The sequence below is a fragment of the Martes martes genome, assembly GCF_963455335.1.
Source record: "Martes martes genome assembly, chromosome: 5".
Classification (NCBI taxonomy): domain Eukaryota; kingdom Metazoa; phylum Chordata; class Mammalia; order Carnivora; family Mustelidae; genus Martes; species Martes martes.
Window position 1 is genome coordinate 71574280 of NC_137892.1, and position 25366 is coordinate 71599645.

At 41.6% G+C, this 25366-nt stretch overlaps 1 protein-coding gene across 1 annotated transcript in view; it reads right to left on the bottom strand.

Annotated features, from left to right (window-relative positions):
- Positions 1–25366, bottom strand: part of LOC308343313 (microtubule-associated serine/threonine-protein kinase 4-like) — a gene marked incomplete at both ends in the record, with an annotated part of 321206 nt that overhangs the window by 168708 nt on the left and 127132 nt on the right. Inside the window, one exon of the mRNA XM_080804336.1 lies at positions 11313–11466. Within this exon, the coding sequence (XP_080660462.1) occupies positions 11313–11466 (154 nt within the window). The remainder of the gene's footprint in view (positions 1–11312; positions 11467–25366) is intronic.

A 25366-nucleotide genomic window follows, 5' to 3' on the forward strand; every position in this document is an offset into this window, starting at 1 on the left:
ACTCATTTTCCTTGTTCTGAGTCCAGAGAAATTTGCCCCAAAGTTTTTAAAGAAAAGGCCACTGATTGACAAACATAATTGTTCCTGTCCTCTATAGTGAAAAACGGCAAAACTAAAGGCGCATCCTACATTATGAGACATTGAGTAACGATAGAGGGCACACAGCCATGCACACATGCAACATGTCAACACATACTGCATTAAGGTCCGTTATTTAACATACATACATTTCACAGGGACTTGGATGCTGGGAATTCTGTCACCTTACGCAAGATCCTTCAAGCCTAATCTGGTTCAGGCTTCATCATTTAAGGTGGGAATGATTCCACCTGTGTTCTTGTTCAGAAAAAAGGGAACCAGACATTTCCATAATACTGCACTTTCTTGTTAAAAGTTTCACCCGCAGCAGTGAACAAGTCAGCAATGGGTTAAAAGCAAAGCAGCGACTGACCCTCCAGCTCTCCCTTCTGGTGCTGGTGTGAGGCAGTGCACCTGACACAGTCAGAGAACGGAGAAATGATCTGGCTAGGCAGACTCAGGAAAATAAATGTGGCTCTGACAATATGCGTTGATTAAGTACTTGAATGACAATGGAACATGACAATGACAAATGCAGGCTACCACCACCAGAGTCATTAATATAGCAGAAACACTAATTTTTATAAATCTTTAAACTTCCCGGTTGGTGGCATTTGCATTTCTTTGCCTACTCTTTCCATCGCAGAGTTGACATCAAGTCAGCTTCGTTTTCCATTTCCACCCAGAAAGTTAAGAAAAAGGTCTACATTCTTCATCTCTGATTAGCCACTGAAAACGAGTTTTGAACAAGAGATGGATCGGTTTCAGCGGCCGATGACAGGACATCATTGGGACGCTCCTCTAGAGAAGACAGTGGGCTTCCGTGCTCAACAATGGATCAAGTATTTATGTGAGAAGGGAGAAAAAGAAGGGAAACTAGTTTCTGCAAAGACGTCCTCCCGTCCCCCATCTTGGTAGCTAAAATTATTTACTACTCAAGCTAGAAGGGACTTGGAGACTGTCTGATCCAATCCACTCATTTTACAGATGATTAAATTAAGAGCCAGAAACCAAGACACGCCTCACGTAGAGCTGTACATCTGACTAGAATCTGGGCCTCTGATCCCCATTTCATGATTCCTATCACATCCTGTAACAGCAGTGTACAGCATATCAAGATGCTAACTCCATCCAGGCAACTCACTTGCGTTCCATCTTTAAACCCTATTCAGTGTAACCCACGTGTCCCATTCTCTTCCTGACACACGTCTCCCCTAATTGTGAATGCATCACACCCAACTACCAAGTGTTATCCAGAGGGTTCCAGCACACGAGCAGTGAGCACCCTGCATGCACCTCTGTACAGATGCAGTATGGTTTCACTGTACAAGTTAAGAAAACGTCCCAAGGAGAGCCACTGACCCACACCCAGCTGCATGCAGGTGCTCCAGAGTGGCATGAAATCTCCCTGGCCTTCCCCAAGCTTCTTGCCCCCTCCCTAGTAATTCCAGGAGGGCTCTGTGTGGGATTTAACAGGCAACGCTGATCTTCTATTATTTCAATTTGTATTTCAAATTCTTAACCATAGTATAACCAATTCAACTTTTGTGGCTTCCTCACATATATGGTGAAGTGTTACAGGGACTTAAAACCATTTCATATTTTATAGATGATGCATATAAGGAACTGAGAGGATAAGCTTGGAATCTGCACACTTTTCAGAACCTGAAAGTAGACAACTCATAATGGATAAGAAACCCATGTCCAGCCATGCAGGCCTCAGTCTACCCTATCGGAACAAAACAGAATTTCAGGGATGTACACAAATACAAAACCAGTGGAGAGAAAACAAAAAAAACCATGATTGTGTCCATTCAAAAAATCAACTCCTTGATAAAAATGCCCCCCAACACCCCCCAAAAAAATCAACTTTCTATTCTAAAGCAAATTTAAGAACTACTTGAATCTTTGATATATGGATTCAATAAATTCAGATTTCTCCCAAGAAGAACCAAAGTCCATTATTTACAGAACCACACTAGAACACAAGAAATATGGGGGAGACATTAAGAGAGCAAGAAAGAGACTGGAAGGGGGAAGGAGGAAGTCTAGTGCTTTGTGGATCTTGACGTTCATCTACCTTTCATTTTTTTCTGTAAAGTTTCTTCATTAGCTTGATATAGAGAGCCTCCTTATCTATTTAGACACACACAACTTTTAAAATAATACCAGCAAAAACTTTGAAAGACACTCTTCCTTGGTGTACTTCAAAGAAGTTCAGGTACAACATTTGATCTGCCACACCCACCACACCCAGGAGAAGGTCGAGCAGGTGAACTTACTTTGCAAGTGAAAATGGTTCAGTCCTGGTATTCAGCTGATTTTCCTACCCTAGCAACCTTCAAATTCTAAGTCAACAATGATTTAAAGCCCTAGTTATTTTTTGCTCTGCAGAAGGCACCTCAAAAAGCTTAAGAGAAATGGAGTCTTCTTTTTTTTTTTAAGATTTTATTTATTTATTTGACAAACAGAGAGATCACAAGTAGGCAGAGAGGCAGGCAGAGAGAAAGGGGAAGCAGGCTCCCTGCTGAGCAGACAACCCAATGCAGGGCTTGATCCCAAGACCCTGGGATCATAACCTGAGCCAAAGGCAGAGGCTTAACCCACTGAGCCACCCAGGTGCCCTGAAATGGAGTCTTCTATCAACATCTTAATTACTACTCAGAACAAATTTTTTAAGTCCTTCAAACTCAATCTGATACGAAATCCATCAAATGGCTTTCTGATGAACCAGCTCTGCTGACATAGCATGGCTCCCAGCACTCTCTGGAGCTCACACCCCTTCAAAGCTAATAGCCTCACCTCTCATCTGACTCCCGGTATCAGAAAACCACGTCAGGATTCTTCAAGCCCTCATGTAGACTCATCCTGTAATTAATTCTCCCAACATGCCTGACATCATCACCTCTTCGGAAGGCTTCCATGGTACCGAAGACCTGAAAGAACTATTCGAGTTTCAAGTAGGTCTCTGCAACCTGGTTCTGAATAAGGTGGCCACATGGTGGTTCCTAAGCAGCAGATGACCAGGGGCCTGGGAACCACCTGATGATCACCTTGTTAGGGGGAATCCATGACTCCTGAGCCACAGCAGAAGGCTCCCAGATAGAGGGCCACTGGGAGGCAGCATCTGCCAAGGGCACTGGCCAACAGCTGCAGGCCCCATTAAGTAGAAGTCTCTGGAGGTTTTCCTACTCTGACAAGGAGAAATCATACAACAAAAATACACCATGAGAATCATCTTCTAATTAGAGCGCCTGGATACCAACAAAATATCCAGATATAAATGGACATGGGAGTGGTGAAGACAGCAGTGGTTTTAAAGGCTACTTAAAAGCCAGCACTCTCAACCAGGAAGAAGATGCTAAAGGAGTTGCCTCTTAATTGCCTAGCAACCCAGAAGAATGGGTAGACTCCCTCCAGTTTCATTAACTACTGTTGATGAACTACACAATTTTACAAGTTCTAAAACAAAACAGTAAACCAACCTAAAACAATGCCTGCTCCCAGTTATACACCTTCAGCCTGGAGATTTTTTTAAACATTAACAAATAGTAAAACAAACAGAAATAAACATTTTTTTAAAAATAAAGATTTTTCAAACATTGACAAATAGCAAAACAAACAGAGACTTTTAAACCAATGCAACCTTAAGTGAGAATTATCTGTGGATCTGGGGTTTTCTCCCTGGTGGCCAAGAGCCAAGAACCCAAACTGAAAGCATCACGAGAGCATCATTTACATCGATTGTAAATGTCTTTGCCATTTAAGAGTTACAAATTTTGCCAGATTTCAAAATATTAACATTTCATTCATCCTTCAGGGCCTGGTTAAGTCCAACTCAGCCCACCCCATGCTTAGTCCCCCAACACAACCACACGCCCAGGTCCCCACTTACAGTCCTCCTTTCAAGCTCCCTTTGACTCCACCTCTGAGCAATTCCCCTAAACGCACCAGAAGTTCACTCATTCTTATAAAGCTTGGCTCCACTCTCCCCAACCACTGTCTTAAACAACCCTCAACCAGGCCTCTCTGCTATGTTCTGTGGAAATACTATTCCTGGTACACCCATTTCCATAGTGTCTTAACCTTTTCCTCAAACATGCAGATAGCCTTCACTTTTGATTCATGACCTCAGACCTTAAATCTGTTGTCAATGCTTCCAAGCAATTCTATTACATTTATAGCTCTCCTCCTGTTCTCCAAGACCCTATGACTTTCTTCCCTACTCTATGCCCGTATGACCCTCCTGACCACTACCCGGGGTCTCCTAACACATTGACAAAGGTGAAGCCACCAAATCTATGAAACTACCTACTATTTATTATGCAAATTAATTGAAAACAGTGATATGGAAAGGAGACATCTAAACACAGAACTTCTTACTCTTGAGATACATGTAGATTCACATGTAGTAGGAAGAAATAATACACAGAGATTCCAGGTACATTCTACCCAGTCTTCCTCACTGGTAACACCCTGTAAGACTACAGGGTACTATAATCATCAGTAGAATGACACCAACACAGTCAAGTCCATCACCAGAGGATCCCTCATGTCGCCTGTTTATAGTCACACTTACTTCCCTCCCACCTCCTCCTTCTTAAGCCCTGGCAACCACTCACCAACTTCTACAACTGTGTCATTTCAAGAATGGCATACACAAATGGAATTAAACAGCATGCTTTTTTATGCAGTCTAATTTCCTGGATATTTACCAAGCTGCCATCCCCATCAACAGTTCATTCCTTTTTATTGCTGAATAGTATTCCATGACATAGCTGTACCTAGACTACCAACTTTTGCATCCTTTTGCTCCTCCTTCCCCCTATTTCAAGGGAGGAAGTGCCCCTTCATCTATAAAAAAGCCAACATGTGCTGCAGATACATTGCTGGATTCCTCCCAAAGCACTTCCCTTTGGCTATCATCTCTTTCTTTGGTAGCACACCAACACCTGACAAACATGCTCACATGGACCCACATTAAGAGGTCTCCTCTGAACCCTCATACCTTTCCAGTTCCCACCCACATCTCTAGTCCCCCTCCCAGCACTACTTCTCAATAGAGCTATCTACACTCAACTATCAACCAATTACCTATCTCTCATCCCTTAACTATCGTTTGCTCTTAACCCACTCCATTCTAGCTTCTTTCCACACCTCCCTACTCTCCCCAAAGTAACCAGTGACCTACTGTTGAATCGAAAGACAATATCATATCATCATCTTCCTCTCCGAGATGGAGCCAATCCTCTCTTTCACAAAATACACTTCTCTCCCTTTCTGTGATTACACAGTCCTATGTGACATACCCAGCAGCAAGTCTTACAGGTATCCAAACTTAACATATGGAAAACTGAATTTATCCCATTTTCATTATTAAAACCTACTTCTCTCTCAGGCCAACCGCCATGTTGCCCCTGCCTCTTGTGTAGTTGTGTACAGAGGCAACGGTCCAGCAAGGGCCATACTAGTGCTCCCCACAGCGGCACCAGGCTGACATGTGGCTGTGACCACTTGACAGAATCTGGACAGCAAGAATGTGAATGGACAGCAAGAATGTGTCTCTTCCAGGCTAGGACTTTTAAGAAGTTGGAAAGCTTCCACCTCTGTTTTTCTACTTCTCTCAGCTGGAAGCATAGCATCTTATCGCCACAAGGAAGAATAAAACCAGAAAATGAAAGGGGCGTGGGTCCCTGACGCACCCTGAGGAGGAAGACAGCTGCCTGCTAACCAGCAACATGTGCATGAGCAAGAAATGAGTGAGTATTGTGCTAAGCCGTTGGTACGTTCTGGTTTGCTCATTACAGCTTTCTAATACCCATCATTTGATCTAGGCATTCTTTTGATGGAATTATGAAAACAAAGAAATCTAGGGCATCAAAGAGAAGATTCAGAAGCACTATTTACTAAATATCAAGGCTACCCAGAAAAAAAGTCTTATTTTATGTAAATTCACTTTAATCTCAATTCTTTGTCTCGCCCACCAAGCTAAGGAGGCATCTAGGATGAGAAACCCATGAAGCTCTATGTAACACTGAAACACAAAGTCCTCCAGGTTAATTTTAAAGAAAAAAAAATGTTTTCTAGGATTGTGCTGTTTGTTTTTCCCTTTCCCTCTTGAGGTAAAATCCCCTCTGAAATGGTTTTAAAATTTTTTCAGATGTCATTCCAAACCATTACCATAGTCCGAGAAAGAAAAATATCTCAATATTCCCTCCCCTCGCGCCCCCCTCCCGCCCCGCCCAGGACAGAAGACTGGATCCTAACTGTGTTAGAAATTCTAGTTCATGCTATCTACAAAGGTGGTTTATTACTATTGGATTCAACTTACAAACACATTGTAATTCTTGATTCTTCTTTGTTTTACATTCCAAACAAGACACGATATTTTGAAAAACACGACTTTCTTCAGTAGGAAAAGGATCATGCCTTTTCTAACAATTAGGGCTCCAACATACATCCCAGTTGTGAAATTCAGGACCAGGATTCAGGGCATTCCTTTGCCTGTCAAGAAGCCAGGACGCAAGATCCTTCTCTTAGGAAGACAATCTCTCCTTCACTGTTCAGCTTCCTTACGGTGAACTGTCAGGGACCTTACCATATATTTCTGACTTGACTTAGGGGTCTGTACAATGATTAGAATAATGCTCCTCTTACTCATTAAGGGGCTCCAAAGCTCAGTCAGTGTTTACAGGATGATTCTGGGTGCCTATTTAGCAAGTTACAGGCCATGAAGAGAGAATACACCATTCGCCTCCAAAAAAAAAAAAAGATTTTTTACTTTTTTTTTTTTTTTTCCTTCAGGCAGGGTTGCACATAGTAAGCTCTGGGTTTTTTACTTAAATGTTAGGCCTATGAAAAAGATACTGATTTTTTTCCCCTTTAATTTATTACCTTTAAGTAATCCCAAATTTAATTAGGGAAGAAAACACCAAAAAGTTCAGCTATGGCTATCAGTGCATGGTGGAGATAAGGGCTTCTCAGACTTTTTCCTTCCCCTTTGTTTTCTAATTTGTCTACCTTAAACAGATATATCACTGTTATAATTAAAAAATAGTCACATGCAAATATTCTTATTGTAAAGGACTGTTTAAACTAAAGAGGCCAATTATGACAAATGGAATCATTGGTCCCAATTCTTTGCTCCCCTGCAGTAGGGTTATACACCTGCACCTTTGCCAAGGTATCACGTGGGTGGAGCATGTTTCTGCCCCTTGACTCTGGGCTTAACAATGTGACTTGCTCTGGCTGACAAAAAATTAGCAGACATAATGCCCAAGAGGCTTGAAATGTGCCTGAGCTGGCGAACATGCAGTCTCATGCTCCTGTCTTTTACCAGAACATGATGCCTTGGGGTAGCTGCTGGCCCAGGAAAGCAGAGAGACACAGAGCAAGTCTGGACCCAAACAGCACCCTAGACCCAATCCCAGCAGAGGTCAGACTAAATTATCCAAAATCCAGCTGACCTGCAGCCATGTGAGTGAGAAAGAAACACTAGTCTGCCAATGAAATTTTGTATCTATACAATATTATTGTCACCAACTGATAAACCAAGTATTGCCCCCCTCCCACACCACACACACACAAAACAAACCTCAGTGGCAAAAAAAAATGTCTCGTGCGTTGAGTTGCAGGGTGTGAAAAAAGGCCATAGCATCCTTCATGTGCCCATTAACAAGGAACCCAGTCAACCACCATCCCAGTATGAGAAAACTCCTTAGCAGACAGGAATTGTTTTCCTCCTCCTCGTTAAGCATACAATTATTTAATCACATTTACAGCAAGTCCTATGAAGCAAGCAATGCCTTGAGACCATTCAACAATGGGGTTTCATACAAAAACATATTGTGAGCCTCTGACAATGTTAAAACCTATCTTTTACAATGTGATATTTAATGTTTACAATTGTCTTCCATTTTATGTTTGTAGCATGATATGTTTAGTCAGTATCTTCTACAGGATATTCAGATGACATGCAATTTTAATTATAATAAATGGTGCTGATCTAAATATAACTAGTGTTATTTCTCTGCACACATTCACAACTATTTCCTTGCGATGAAATCTGAGCAAAGGAATGGCTAGGTTAACAAATGTGCCAACTTTATGGGTTTTACTATAGATTAATTGCATGGTTTTAATTTACTTTTGTAATTAAGGGACAAAGATCCCTACAGATTGAGTCAGCCCTGGATTCCAAATGAGCATAAACTCTCCCACCTAGGAGTCATTCCAGTTAATCCTGCCAGAGTTCACTAAGGACCTTCTGTATTAGGAATAGTGCAGTGGTTACAAGGATGGACTCTGGAGGAACAAAACTCAGATTCAAGTCTTGGCTTGCTGTCTGTGAACACCTCGATCTTGTGCCATTCATTCAAACTATCTGTTCCTCAGTGTTTTCATCTGGAAAATGGGGATAAGGCTGCCTCCCTCACAAATAGATAAATATGTTTAAGAACTAAGTCAGTCAATAAATGTAATTCCCTGCAAACAGTACATACCACATCATAAGCTCTTAAAGTTAGCTGTCACTATTATTAGTGATAAAACGATGAAAACATCACACATCTTTCTCCCAGAGAGCTGGGTTTAATGAAATTTGTCAAGGATAATTGGGTTACAAAAGTTTCAAGCCACAGGCCTTCACACAAAAAAATTTGTTTCAAATAAAGCAGTAGAAAATTGCCAGAGAAAAGACTTTTAGATTAAAACAAGGCTAAACCAGAGGAAGATGGCTGGTCTTTACATACAAAATCTATCAGGCACAGACTTCTGATGGCAAAACCAGTTTGACTTAATTAAGTTTAGCAACAAGTATGTTCCAAGGTAAGATCACAAGTGATTATTCATAGTTGCCTACAACTAGTGGAAACTATGTTTTTTAAAGATCAGAAATGAGATTTTCTTTCTGCTCCAACTGGACACCAGGATACTGCCTGACACAAAGTAGAAACAAAGTGGATACGGGGATCCAAACTGATGCTCAGAAGCCCAAGTTCTCCATCAACTGCAATTCAATTTATGCTGCATGTAATACTAATAGCCACCCATCAGTGGCTAAGTGCTTTGCATAAATTCTTTCATTAAATCCTCAGCTAAGCTATTTAGAGGACCAATTAGAATGTTTTCTTCATATTCCAATAAAACTTACAAGCAACTGTTTTTAAAACCAGACTGAAGCTCATGAGATTCTTTTAAGCTCTCTCTCTCTAAGGACTAATAAACATTTTTGAAAGTTATCTGACCTAACATTTAATTATCTGAAATAACTGTAGAGCATACTAAATTTTTTAAGAGTAGAAATGCCAGAGCTATTGAAATTATGAAACGGGAATCAATTATAGAATTTTTTTTTAAACTGTAAGCCAAATTTCATGATTCAGGTCATATATCTGCATCAACACCTAGACCCCTGCATTGTTTTAAAGTTTTAAGTCAACTCCTTCAGCAAAAATTGGAGAGAATCATTACTGCCCTACTTTTGGTCAAAAATAGTTAAACCAAAGTAAGTAAATTTCCTAAGTGAAATTAGTAAGCCAAGGGATGAGTGTTTTAACTGTTAACATTTAATCCCCCCACCTACAAAATAAAGGTGGGTCTACCCAATTTTTAGCAACTCCCTGAAAAAAAGTAAATAGTCTGAATCTATAAATGGAAAGCAAAGAAAAATTCCCTAACAAGCATTAAAAGAACATCAGTAAAACTGAGGCATGAACATTTACTTAAACTTAGTGAAGTACAGCAGGTTTTTGTGTTTGTTTTTTTGATGAATTTCTTCCCTTTGGTCTGAGGTCAGTTTCACCCTGCATTCCAGCAGTATGCCACAATGCGTAAAACGTTCTAGATTCTACTGAGCCTAAGGTCAGAATCATTTTTGTTCTCAGAATTTTCATCTCCAGAAAGTCAAAATCCATAATTCTCCAAAAAATGTAAATAATTCAACTTATTTACAGACCACTGAAGAACAGGCAGAGAAGACCATCACATACTGAGAAAACTTTGCTTTGGGGTTTAAAAAACATTTTCTGCAAGGTTATTTATATTTAGAGGAAAAAGCACTCAAAATGAAATAGAAATTTAACCTTCAGTGACTTAAAGTCTAATAATATGAAAATTTATACAGTGAGTTATTAAAAATGCTTAAAAATTACCTTAAGTTGGCTATCTTTCAAGTCAATACAAGTGATTTGTGAGTTCTCTGTATCTGAAAAGTTTAATTTTTTACAACATGATGAAAAAGTGCATTAAAGGAAAAAAAGGATGAAAGATTTGAAGAGATGCTTCACAGAACATAAATGAACGTCTAACCGGCACATGAAAAGACGTTCAACATCATTTAGTCGTCAAGAAAATACAAATTAAATCCACAGCGTGACAGGACTGTCTACCCATTAAAATGGCTAAAATTAAAAAGGCTGGCAATACCACAAGTTGGCAACGACGCAGAGCAATTAGATCGTTCATCTGTTGCTGGTGGGAATGTAAAGACAGTACAATTTTGGAAACAGTTTGGCAGTTTCTTATGAAGTTCAATATACACTACAGATACATGCACCAACATAGATGAATCTTAAAAACATACTGAGTGAGAGACGCCAGACACAAAGAACATGTACTGTTTGACTCCATTCATGTTAATTTTTTTTTTTTTTAAGATTTTCTTTATTTATTTGATAGAGAGAGAGAGCACAAGCAGGCCGAGCGGCAGGCAGAGGGAAAGGGAAAAGCAGGCTCTCTGCCAAGCAGGGAGCCCGATGCGGGCTCAACCCCAGGACCCTGGGACCACAACCTGAGCCAAAGGCAACCCCACAACCGACTGGGCCACCCAGGTGCTCCCCATTCATGTTAAATTTTTAAGATGAAGCTAAGCTGCAGTGATGAAAAGCAGCTCTCTGGTTGCCTGGGGCCAAGAAAGGAGGATTGGGGGTGAGAATGATGCAATCGGGGCCAAAGAACCTTTCTGTATCTGGACTGTGGGGGTGGCTATGTGACAGTATACGTTTGTCAAAATCCATACACATGGACACTTAAAATGAGTCCATTTTATTGTATGTAAATTTTATTTCAATAAGAAACTTCATTTGTAAAATCCTCAATTTTACTGCTGTCTGGATTGGATCAGCTTTTACCAAACAGTGTGTAGAGGGGCGGGTGGGTTTTCACACATGGGACGGGGCACCTGTCAGCCCCTGTTGGTGGGTCCTCCTCTGCCACGTCTGTCCCTCAGGACTCACCTGTCAGAGCCCCTCCCAGGCTGCCCCGCCGCAGCTCTCGACCATCCTCACTCAGCTGTCTTTTAAACTTCAATGACTTTGCAGGGCCAGAAGTCACATCTGGGTTGCTGCATTTCCGAAACGGCATGGGTGGCGGGGAGAGTATGTGGTCAAGCTGCAGAGAGAAAGAAGGGGCATCACTCACTGAGGACACTCTCAAGACACCCAGCATGCAACACCAATCGGTCCCAGGCTCCTCTTCTCTTAGCCTTCTCGAAATCCCTCCCACCCAAGCCTGCTGCCCATCTGATTAGTTTAGGCAATTCAGGGTTTCACTGTTGTGTCCTGCATCTGAAAAACATTCTGCCTTACTGCAAAATCTCAATAGCAATGATTTTTAAGCTGTGGGTCACAACAAACTAGTGGGTCATGAAATCAAGTTTAGCAGATCTAAGCAGTATTTTTTTTTAATACAGTAGAAGTTGCTAGAGTCTAATGAAGGAAAGAAAGGTGTTTCATGAAATATCTGATAAAGCTATTTTTGCACATATGTCCTGAGTCACTGGGTCAAATATATGTCTTTCCATGGGCAATGATCGCTCTAAAAAATGAATAATATTGTTCTATAGAGAATCAATAGATAACTGCTTTAGTTGTTCACAAAAGAAAATCCACAAGCTTCTGGAGCTCACCAATATGTGCAGGGAAGGGCAATTTCTAAGCACCATGGCCCTGAATGCAAATCAATACATCCCTCTATCACTCGATCGCTTTTTAAAAGAAAACCTGTCCTAAGAATCAGAGAAACTAAAACCACTTCAAGCAACAGCTTTCTACAAAAGAATCCCTTATTTCAAGATCTGTCCTCCTTTTCTACAAAAACCTTTCATATTTGAATAGGGCCATATTTTCTAAAATGTTTCCCTTCGAAGTATAGACACATATATATGGGTTTAGATGGTTATTAAGGACAAAAATGTTCACATGCATGTATCTATCTCCAGACAGTTATTAAGAACAAGAAAGAATTACAAAAGGTATTCATGGAAATTCCACGTGCCACAGAAAAAAACACCTTGTAGAAATTTAAATTCAGACAAGACTTTAGTAGCACTGCTCAAATGTGGGCATTTCTAAGGATGCTTCATTGAGACTTGTTTTGTTTTGTCTTCCTGGGCAGAGAGAAGGATATCTGGTTATACCTGTCAGCATTTTTTCAGATTAAGACTATCAAGGATATATTTTATAGGAAAGTGAAATTTAGGGGCAAAATCATTCACTTGTCTTTGTACTGAAGCATATTCAAAACCACTGCAGAAAAAGAAATTTAACCCTGCCTGTGGATAACTCCTCCCAAGCTCACTGATGTGGAACAGACCTCACTGGCTCAGCTATTACAAGATGTCAACTCTCCCCCAAGCTCACTGCATTCATTAGTAACCCGGGAACAGCTGGATTTCAGGCACTTCTCAGTAGGTGCCACCCCAACTCCATTGCCCATCAGTTATTTACTGTATTTCATTGTCAGTATTCTTGTGAGAGGTCCCCAAAAACCTTGCAGTATATGCAAGCCAGATCAGTAGGGAAAAAGGATTCCAGATTGCACTCTTGGAAGCTATCTGTTGAGTCCACTGTTCATTACAACCGTGTCCTACTTAGGAGGACCTCCAAGAAGGAATTGTATCTAATTTTAGACACCTTGGCCTTAAACCTTATGGACACCAAATTGGAGCAACGGAACCCTGGTCAGTGACCCATCAGCTACTGGAAAATGCAATCAGTGGTCCAAGTGTAGTCCGATCATTACACAATGTAGAGGTTATTTTGCTTTCTTCTTGGCTCCATTTTAAGCCCTTACCCCAGTTGGTTTTGTGTTTTGTGTTTTGTGTTTTGTTTTGTTTTGTTTTCGTTTTTGTTTCCCCTGCCAATTTTTAAAATATTTTTTATTTTAAAGTAGGGTCCATACCCAACATGGGGCTCAAATTCACAGCCCAGAAATCAAGAGTCATGTGCTCTAACGAATGAGGCTGCCAGGCACCCCTCTTTCCGATTTTTTTTTCCCTAATTTGAAAAATTTCAGAACAAAATTTGTAATGACAAAAAAGTTTTAAGGACAGCACAATGAGTGCCCTTATCCGCATGACCCCTGGTGAATAGTTAACCTTTTGCCATACTGCTTTTGCTCTCTCTTTTTCCACCATCCCAACACATTAGAGAGTTCCTTGCAGACACTATGGATCTTCCCCCCTCAAAACTTCAGCATGCCTCTGCTAAGAACAAGGACATTCTCTTCAATTCTCCTACCCTGTATTATATGTAACCTTTTAAGATGTCTCAAATCTTTTGTTATCAACTTAAATTATAAATAGTAGGGAAAGGGTAAAATAAGATTGATATCATATAGACGTACTGGTAGAAATTTGCTCTTTTGCATTAAAAGGAAAAATTGCATCCACAAGGTGGCAATGTGCCACAGACATTCAACAAAACACTCCCTATTAGCTGGCTATTGGGTCCTCTAAATGAGCCAAGAACCCCTCAGAGTATCTGAGTGACTTCAACTCCATTCCGCATAGTTATCTCCTCCTAATTACTAGTGGCATCTGCGTCAAATACAAATATTTATTGTTTAAGGTTCATCAATTTCTGCTACTTATTTTTCACCTGAAGTTAAATTTTTCAGCTTGCAGAATTACAATTACTCTCTCTGGGGAGGATTGTTATATCACCAATTAACAGAGGGTAGAAAAATAAGCAGAGGAAAGATAATTCCTAAATAAGAATGATGTGATTTCCTTACCTATTTCCAACAAAGCCCTCCAAGACAAAATGAATGCCAAAGAAGAAGGAAATCAAGGATAAAGTGTAAGAAAACAAAAAAAGAAAATCTGTTTCATCACATATAGAGGCACAAGCTCTTAGTCCATAAGTCAGCATTTTTAATCAGAATCATAACCCCAAGAGGGGAGAGTATTATTTTAAATCTGGGAAAATGGAGTCAGTGAACTGTGAGGCTATAAATGTTTCAAACAAAACATAAAGAGAAAAACCTGTAAGCATAGGGCCATGTTCCAGGATCCCATTTCCTTCTTCACATCAAATCACAGTCCCAACAGGGATCTCTCTAAATAGATCATTTTTCCAAATTTGCTAGGTTGTCAGTGCCTCTACTTTTCTTTCTACAATTAGTCAAAACTTCTCAAAATGGTCCACTGCAGCCCTGCAATTTCTTTTTCATTTTTTGTCCTGATTCAAACACTCATGCTCCATTTACAAACATTTCAGCACACCCTAGAGCTTATGGTAGACATCAAACCTATCACTTTGGACGCTGCCCTTTAAATGATTCCAGTTTAATGTTTGCTAACTTTTCCAAACTCCCCAGGTCTTCATACTACAAGCAGTTCAACCAATGACAAACCTTGTCCTGAAACTTCCAGTGATGTGTAAGGGCATCTAAGCCTGAACTGGGCACGCTTGTTCCACACACTTCAAATTTTCCTCACTAAGCAGATCATGGACTGCTAGAGGGCCAGCCCTACTGCCTTGTCACATGCTTACCTTGCCCGCTGCCAGCCACAGAGTGGCCCCAATCAACACACATTTTCCAGAAATGCATCCTCACTTCACTCACCAATAGCAAATACCAATTTGTGGTGGACTCCCTTTGCTCCCAGTGTCCTAGGTCAGTTTTCTTAACCTCCTGTAGTTCCAAGAGCCACAAAATTTTGATGTCAGATCGACACGGAGTGAGCGTGCCACCAATTATGTGGAAACAGCTAGAGCAGTTTATCACACCAAACATGGAAGCATCTTAGAGAACAAGAGGCGTACAGACACTATTATACAACTGCTTCAAGTCTAAGGTATTAGGGCCAACGTTTCCAAAATTCTCAGTCCTACAGAAAAGCTAGTCACCAGAATTCCAGGTCTGCGTTTTCTTTCTTTATCACATCCATCCTCTGTGGGATGTTTTACAATGATCGTGCTGAGGAAAGCAAGAACCCACCACGAACACACCGTGGCTTCGTCCAGCGGGGAAAAGCACAGGTAAAGGCACATCACTGAGCAGTTGCCATCTTACTTTCATGTCTCTGCTTACCCCACCCCCACTATCTCCAAACGTGGACCGCAGGGTTCTTCTTCCATGGCTATATTCCCCATAGTATCATCTTTTTGTAAAAGGGCACATCCTAACTTTCAATTAACATTCAACTTGCAACTTTTGAACTGACCATCTTCCCAGAACTCCCCTTCTAGACACTTTCATGCACGAGCCCATGAGATCTCCAGTCTATAGCTTCTAAATAATTGCAACGATTGTGTGAATATAAAGGTATTTTTCCATTTTCAGTCAACTGCAACTCCTTTCTCCAGCTGCTCAAGTCACAAACCTTACAGTTTATTCGGAACTTCTGTTTTCACCCATATTCAGTCAGCAAATGCTCTCAGTCAACCTCCAAAATACATATATCCGGAATCCAATCACTACCCCACTTCTACTGTTACTGCTCTTACCCCTGCTGTCCAGATCTCTCTGCTGCCCTACCTGCCTAAGCACAGCAGTCAGGGACCCTTCTAAAGCACAAGCCAGGTGGTCCACAACCTCTGCTGGAGTCCCCCACAGCCTCCCTTCACCCAGAACAAAACCCAGAATCATGGCAATGCCCTACAGGTCCTACCACCTCTACCCACAAGTCTCTGATCCCAGCTACTATGACTCCAGTCAATCTACCTTGGTGTGTTGCTGGACCTCTGGTGCCCTGGGCATCTTGTCACCCAGCACAATTACCTTGACCACATCCTCTTTAAGGAATTCACTCTAGTATTAGCTCTCCCATCAGCCCCTCTCCAACCTTCTGGTCCCTATTCAAACATTACTCTTCCAGGGGGCTCTCTCCCACAGCCTTGTGTAAAACAGCATGCCTACCACTTCATTCCTTTCTTTACTTTTCCTCCTAGTATCTATCACCCCATGTTAGATCTTTTATATCAGTTTATTTTCCTTTTTTTTAAGATTTTATTTATTTGAGAGAAATAGATCACAAGTAGGCAGAGAGGCAGGCAGAGAGAGGAGGAAGCAGGCTCCCTGCTGAGCAGAGAGCCTGATGTGGGGCTCGATCCCAGAACGCTAAGATCATGACCTGAGCCAAAGGCAGAGAGGCTTTAGCCCACTGAGCCACCCAGGTGCCCCCAGTTTATTGGCCTTCTTCCACTAGATCCTAAGTTGCATGAAATTACACACAAGTCTGTTCCATTTGTCCACCACTGTACATAAAAGACACCATGTTAATATTGGTTGAAAGAACAAACGAATGGCAATCTCTGGTATTTTGTTTAAAATACAACAGCAAAAGAAAGAACGCATGCAATGAAGGGTTTTTATTGCTGGAAAAAGCTGAACAAAATTATATTAAATGTTACTCAAGGTGAAAATGCTCAATTGAGTCTTGAGCATTTTGACAAAATTGAATGTTTCGTGTATGAAAAAGACCCTGAGGTTATAGCAAACTCCATCTTTTTAAAGAATCTTTGCTATATACAAACTAATATGCTAATTTTTTAACACTGCTATCTCTAAAGGTGATTCCTAAATAATGAATTATTCGGCCCCTTAACTAGATCCTAACTAGCATATTCAATTGTGTCTATCAATCCATGCCTTTCCCTACACTCCTTTCTCCTTTCTATAATTCCTCGCTCATTCCCAAGATGTGGCACATGCATTTTGAAGACTCATCCAGAATGCATGTGCCCTAAGGCCAAAGTTCATTAGTTCACCAGGATCATCAATGTCACCTGCATACACAATGAGGCTCATCAGTAAAGTCTTTACGCTAAAAAAAAAGAGAAAGAGACTGACTAGTACCATGGGGTTATGAAGACAACGTTCAGTTATTCTGTTTCTTGATATTAAATACTCTAAAACACCAAAGGTATAAAAATGAATAATTAAAAAATTGCACAGTCAAAAAAAAATTGCACAGTCTATGCCCGTAATCTTAATTAAGTGCTCTACTGCCTCTGTCCAATAAGGAATCCAATGAGCAACCTGAAATGACTTTATTTCGAAACAGGATTTTATTTACTTTTAAACCAAAACCTATAAACAACATTTTAAAATTTGGTAGACTAGAATTCCATCGTTAAGACAGTCATTACTGCATTCCTACTAATTTCGTGGTGGTTAGAAGCGCCAACACTTTCTAACTAATTAAGACAATTAACTATTCTATTTCTATGCCCATTTCCTCATCCACAAAATGTCAGTAATACTACTACCTATGTCCTGAGGTTATTGTGGATATTACAAGAATTCATATATGCTCTCAGAACAATGCAGAGAACATAGAAAGTGCACAGTAAACATTCGCCGGGATGGTTATTAAAATTGCCATATAGGAAGTTACCCCATTCACAAATGTCTCCGCATGGGTACTTCATCACAAATGGCTTACAAGGAAATTAAACGGATTACAATTTTACTGAGTTGTCTTATTTTTCTTTATGGCTCAAAGAAGAACTTGGCTTGAACTGTTTTACAATTATTTCCAGCTGTTACTCTCATGCTATAGGGGGTTCACCTTGCAGGAGGCTGAGCTGTATGAAAGTAAGGAGCCTCGCCCAAATTTGAACTGTTAGGTGCAGTATCACAGGGTCATGCCTTGGCCAAGCTACTTGACTCCTCTCTGAAGGATGGGCCTCAGAGCTAGGGAGGAAACGGGTGGATGATGCATGAAAAGGGCTTGGCGCGTGTAAGCACTCACTAACTAATAATATTGGTGATAACTGTCACTAGAGCTGAGCTCACGTTCCCTTAGCCTGTTGACTGGCAAAGCATATGCCTCTCCACCTGACCCTTCTAAGTGGCATCTCTCAGGCATTTTTCCCATTCTTCCCCCTAATTCTACACTACTCCAAAAGAGAAAAAAACATTTAACATGCTCACCATTGCATGAAGAATATGCAACCTCCCTTTCCCCGGCATCCTAAATTCTAACTACAGAGACTGAGTCAGACACTGACAAGGCTATAATCTTGGCTCACCAGATTTACTGTAAGGGCTCATTTAATTGACTTTGCTGACATTCCCTTTGGATTATGCCACCCAGAATGCATGCTTCCATTTAAGGATACTATAGGAAACAACCATACGAATCCGGCCATGCTGTTGGACAAACGAGGGGGAACCTCCATTACATAGTATCTCTCTTGTCAAGGTACGCTGCTGGGCACAAAAGGAGACAAAAATCCTCCTCCACCAGAAGCTTCATTCTAGTTGGGGAGAGAGAAGCCTAGAGAAAATGCTGTCCATTCTCCGTAGTACAATCAGGCATGTTTCTGCTGGGCGATGGTCTTGATTTTACCCTGGGAACCCCACAAAACACAGAACTCTCGTTCAACCACCAGAAATCACAGGGCATGTCTGCACGGCCCACTGCCACCAAGTGCGGCCGGTCTCATCTCCATCGAGATGTCCCAGGTCTGCCTGTGGTTCCTGTGGCACCAACCTCACGCTGGATTTCACCTTACCCTGAGCTGGAGACTTGTGTCCTCCACCCTCACATTCTTATGTTGAACACTAGCCCCCAGTGTGATGGTATTTGCAGGGAGGGCCTTTGGGAAGTGATCAGGTCATGAAAGTAAAATACCCCTGAATGGGATTAGCACCTCATACAAAATACCTCACAGAGTTCTCTTGCTCACTCCGTCATGTGAGGACACAGCTACGCTTTCTATGAACCAGGAAGCTAAGCCCTCCCCAGACAGTGAATCCGTCAGCGGCATGCCCTTGAACTTACCGGCCTCCAGAACTCCAAGAAATGAACGGTTGTTTCTAAGTCACCCAGCCTATGGTACAGTGTTACAGTAGGCTAGACTAACTACAACACCCTCGACAGCCTGGTTCTCAGGTCATGGTAATTTTGCTACCGAGGGGACATTTGGCAATGCCTGGAGTCATTTTTTGTCTTCACAATTTAAAGGGAGCAGTGGATGCTGCTGGTTATCTACTGGCTAGAGACCACAGATGCTACTAAACACAGGACAAGGCACAGAAAAGCCCCAACCAGAAAGAATTACCCAGCATAAAATGTCTATCATGTCACTCGTAACAAATGCTATTCTGTACTCACTTATCATTTGTTTTTATCACATATTTTTAAGTTATTCATCTTGCTGAGTTATGTGTTATTTCGGGTCATCTTAAAACCTTCTGAGAACAAGAAAAGGGACAGAGGGAGAGCACAGATGGAATCTTAGCAAAAATTGATCACGTCAACGAGTCTGTTAAGCAAATAATTTCCAGAGCCACATTAATTTACCCAACCTACTTAGCTGTTTATTGCAATTCAGTTTCTCCAATGAACATCATGTTTTGAAAAATAATACATCAATCGAATGTATTTAAGCTGAGAGATGTACCAGATACCAGGATCATATTCCATCTTCGGTTTTTAATTAATTCTTTGAATCACGAACTTCAATTAGCAAAATGAAAAGTGTTTCAGAAACATCCTAAAATACATTTATTAGATCAAACTACAATGGCTTTCACCTAAACAGAGCTGCACCACTGGTTTCATCCCTTATGAGAATTGATTTTCTTTCTTCCCTTCTGAGAGAAATATGTAAATTAGCACTTTGATACCGCTATCTCACTTTTGTCTGTCAACTCAACTTCAAGAAAGTCAATTCCTTCGCTTATGAACGGCTCTAAACACACACGCACCCACACACGCCCCACCAGCAAGCAATATTATCACCATCCCAAGAAGAGAGCTCCACGCAGCAGGCATCTAACTGCGATGTTTACATTAAGCAATAAATTCAATAGTCTACAGATTAAAAAAAGAAAAAAAGAAGAAAAGAAAAGCTAATACGATGTTAGTTTTGTTTTTTTTTTTTAAACATAGGGATTTTCAGTTTAGTTGAGAACCATGACATTGGGGAAAGCATGGGGAATATGCTGATTCGACTTCACATACGCATCACCTGTTTTCCTGTCACTTTAATATTCTTGATCTTTTTCTGACCTTTATATAGGGATTTGATCCATGTCTGCAATTATTTACTTATCTGAAGTCATTAAATTCCCCTGGTACCATCACATCTCCATCAGTGATCTAACTCAATTCCCAGACCATACTTAACAAAGCAGGAAGAGAATACAGTCCTCTGAACACATCTATTCTCCATTTCAAGTCAGAGAGGGACATGCTCACCACTCCACACAACTGTACGTGATGTGCCCACTTTCCCTCCAGGCAGAGGGAGGAGCCCCCCAAGTAGGTAGTGTTATTATTCCCATTTTACCAATAAGGACCTATATTCAGCAAAATTAGCTCCTCCAAACTGATCTGCTTCTTAAGCAGTACAAAAGGAATCAAGCCCAAGATTGCTTCCCCAAAGCCCCTGTTTGTTCCACTGTTCCCAAAGGTCTCCTAGAGAGCCCCTAGAGGGGAGCTCACAGTGGTGAAACACAGCAAACCCCCGAAAGTTCCCTTGAATTTTCTCTTCTGTCTCTGGTACAAGACAACTCCCTAGAGGAGAACAACCTGAGAGTTTGATATCAACCAGTCTGAATGCTCCAGTTCAAGCCTAGCTGGCAGTCTACGCAAGCGGTTTCTAGGGCTTCTACAGATGAAATCCTGAATACTGAAGCCAGAGTTACAGAATCACAAAATATGAGCAGCAGAAAGGACCTAAAAATCACCTCTAGTCTAATTTCCCACTTTTTGGAAGACTGAGGCCCAGATAAGTCAACTGCCCAGGTTTAAAAAGGTGACTAGTGCATGAATATAGGCCAGAACCCAAACTTCCAGACCCACCATCCATTACCTCTCACACCGTGCTGCTCTCTTACTGACTTCGCTTCCTGCCACCTAACAGATACTCCCCATTCTGTTATAAGTGACTTGTAGGGTTATCTAGGGGCTTTTACTCATACATGATCTGTTAACTCAGGGTTGTTTTAAATATTTTTTTAGCCAAATGTCTACTATGGACTGGGCACTGTGCGAAGGGCTGAAAAACCAAGAAGAGAATGGATAGAGTCACCTTCCTCAGGAGACCTCTACCTAAGTGCAGCAGACAGACACAAAAACCCAACCATAAAAAAACATGAAAGACACAAGGATGGAATGAGGTATGAGGGACTATAAGTGGCTTTGAGCACAGCTATGGTCTGGTACCTAATCAATTTCTTGTCCATGTTGGTTGAAAATGCCGGTATTACTCTGCCCGAAATGCAGTGGGGAGGGGGTGACTTGTATGTACTCGTATAGACTATGGTCTCCTCAGATACTCAGAAGCCAGTCCAGGAGCATAGAGCAACGTGTAAACACTTGCTCACTGTGTGTCTGGACTGGCACTTTTCCAACTCAACCACCATGTCCTAAGGCTTAGGATATACAGAGCTGAATTTTTCCCACCATCCACACCACACCATGACTGGAGCTTTTCTGAGCCTCATCATCTATCCTTCTTGGGGCATCAACTGCTCACCAGGGGCCAGGTGCTCTAGGAGTAGTTCGGGGCATCATTTCCCATTTCCCGAGAGGACCAGAAAACTGAGGAGAGGAAAGACAACACTGGTTTGAGGCAAGCCCACAGCCAGTAGAACACTCAGCCACTTGGCCATAGAAAAGGGACTCAATGATCATTTCATCTATAAAATAAGGATAATTCTATTTCCCTCACAGGATTTCTGTGGACTAAATTAATTGATTATTTATAAAGTTCCCAGCAAGAGGTAATACTTGAATGTTTCTTCTCTTCCCCTTTCCTTATCTTACCCTAGTTCATTTTGTCAGAACCATTTTTTAAAAAATCATCAAGAACTAGAACTTTTTAAATAACATCTATTCAAGCTAAAAATAAACTTTATATAAGTTTCTGAGAAAAAAAACTTCAAAATATGTGTAGAACCATGTTTAAGCTCTTTAGCTGAACAAACATATGAATGAATATTCATTTCATGTTTTTACATTAAGAGGGAAAACAGGATGTTTGAGTGAGTCTACACAGATAGCAGTAGCAAACCCAACTCTGACCCAAGAGGCAAAATACACATTCTTAAGAAATGTATTCCTAAGAATCCTGAGGCATGAGTCCTCAGAAATCATCAGGTCTCATCTGGTGAAATGGAAATCATTTAGAAGGACAGGAACAACTGTCACTGAGAAACTGGCAAATAGTGGGGAACTCAAATGAGGGCTCGGGGGATGGCGGGATGGTAAGGGTCATGCTAACTATTTTTACCAGCTTTATTTCTTCTTCAAGAGGAAAAAAAAATAACACGGGAACATGGCGGAAAAGAGAGAAAAAGAAAGGACTGAGGGAGAAAGGAAGGGAGAGGAAGCTAGAAACAGGCATTAAGTGATGTCACAAGAGCTTTGGGGGAGTTACTCCCCTGTAGGCCCCCATCCTCCCATCATTCCCCCTCTGCTAAGGGCTGTGTTCCACACAGAGTGTAAGATCAGTCTTCTCTCCTAGAAAAAGGAGCAAATAACAAACAACCACAAGAAATTAAAAAGAAAAATGTACTAAGTATCAATAAACATATTCTGTTACTACAAACTAATACATGCCAAGACCTTCAGTCAGTTGCTCCTTACTACTCCCAGATTACTATCTGACTAGGTTCCCGCCCTGACGCCTACCCTGTTTCTCTGGACTGAGTCTCTACTTCTCAAATGCTAGTCTCCCTGATGGGTGCTCTCCGAGCTGGAGGTCTGGGGGCTGTCTTGTGCCCAGCGCTTTGCCCTGACTGGCTCTTACCTCTGAAACACAGCCTGCCAGGGACTAGATCCCTCCGTGGTGCTGGCTCTCAGTGCTGCTTGCCTGCCTATGGCCTGACCAACTGAAGGAGGACCTCTGCCCTACCTATGCTGGGAGCCACACGCTGGACTTAGGGCTTGCTTTAGAAGTTTAAGTAATGCATGGGACGCCTGGGTGGCTCAGTTGGTTGGGCAGCTGCCTTCGGCTCAGGTCATGATCCCAGAGTGCTGGGATCGAGTCCCACATCGGGCTCCTTGCTTGGCAGGGAGCCTGCTTCTCCCTCTGCCTCTGCCTGCCTCTCTGTCTGCCTGTGCTCATTCTCTCTGACAAATAAATAAAATCTTTAAAAAAAAAAAAAAAAAAGAAGTTTAAGTAATGCACTAATAGCCCAGATTTCCTTAGTCCACTGGGAAGTTCACACCTTCCCAGTGCTCAATCCAAAGACACTGTCCACCACCTCAATTCCCAGTCCTCAAGAGTCAGGCCAGGTGTAACCTGCCAGGCCCCCAGGAGGGACATGAACTAAAGCTCCCAATATGGGAAGGAGAAAATGCCACAGAAAGACATATAAGAGGAAGAAGGGAAGGGGTGAGCAATGCAATAAGAGACACAAGAAGGACAGGCTTGGTAGATTCTGCAGAAAACGTATCCATCTTAACTTTTCTTCCTCTTCTACCGTTCACTTGGGTCAGAAAGAACTTGATCTCTCGGATACTATGATTCCTGATCACACCACCCTCTGAAACTCAGAGTGGCCAAACAACCATCACTGGAACCTCCTGACATGTTTGTATCTGTTCTTCATAAAAAGAAGAGGGGCACCTCTACTCTGATTCCCGCCTTACTTGCCAGGAAGAAAACTCTTCTCCAGGTTACAGGAGTGAAGAACAGATCAAGATGTTCCCAACAACCAGATGAAATCAAGTAAAGATTCTGCCTTTGGGTATAGGTTCCCAACTCTACTAAAGGAGGTATTCATCCAAAGCCACAGGGTAACAACAACAGACAGCAGATAATTCACTGCTGAGAATCCCTTGGGCTCTCAAAACAGCCCCCAAGGATTGGGTGGAGTTCCATAAATAAGATCCAGGCAACAACCAAGAACTAAGAAGGTGTAAGTTTCATCACGTTGCCTTTTTTTTTTTTTAATGGTGCCTGGAAGCAGTAATTCTAAGACTATTATTTAAAATACAGCCAATGTTAGCCAATCAAAGGAAGCAATTCTGTTTCCCTTCCCACCAAAGAGCAAAAACAAAACCAGCCAAAACTCAAGAAATCCAAAGAAGCACCTGGCAAGCAGAAGCGCCAGCCAGTGCTTACCTAGGAAAGTATGCGCACACTGACATCTGACCATGTCCGAAACGGACTTGGCAGATCAACCTGGGAAGCAACTTCATGGTCAGCATCTGACCTACCCTGGTTCCCACATCTTGAGTCTTTATTTGCCCCTTCCTGCTGGAGACTCACAGGTGAAAGAGAGAAGAACTCTGCATTGAAGACATGTGGATCTAAAGGCTGGAATAAAGGACATGCTACGTTAGGGCAGCTTTCAAGTTTGAGCTTGCCATCTACCTGAGAACAGAGCAATCCACTCCGCAGGGAGAGACTGTCCTTCCTCCCAAAAACTCTGTGGTTCTCATATCACCTTCTTTCATTAAAAGTTCCTACACGTAGGTGTAAATAGATGCATATGGGAAAAGCCGTATGCTTACCTCACTGAAACGACACGGTTATGTACAAACTGCCGCTCAAGTAAACTCTCCTTTCCCTGACAGGTATGTGCGTGTAAATGGATGGGAAGACGCATGTGGGAATAGAATTATTCTTACCTCAATGAAACAACACAGCGTATAATGTGTGTTTCAGGTAACACCTTCTTCCATGAAGATGTAAGTGTTTGCAAATCTGTGTTAGAAGCAGCTGGGAATCCCCACACGTGTAACTCACTGAAGCTGCACTGCAGACACACCTTCTTTCAAGTAAACTCTTCTTCCACTAAGATGTGTTTGTAAAGTTAGGTACAGAAGCCTACGTGGAGAGCCGCATGCTGAACACATGGAAAACACACCACATATAAACTTGGGGGGGGGGACATCTATGGCTTTTATATGTAGGTGAGTTAGATTTCTTCTCCTCACGTAGGGATTTTAACCAATGAATTCCTCCACGTAAGTGTTTATCTAAATATTAACAAAAGCCAGCTCACCACCCATGAAAGCACAGTGGTCATTCACAAGGCCATGCCCACTGGACTCGTCTGGTCAGTGAAACACATACCACCCCCACCACCACCC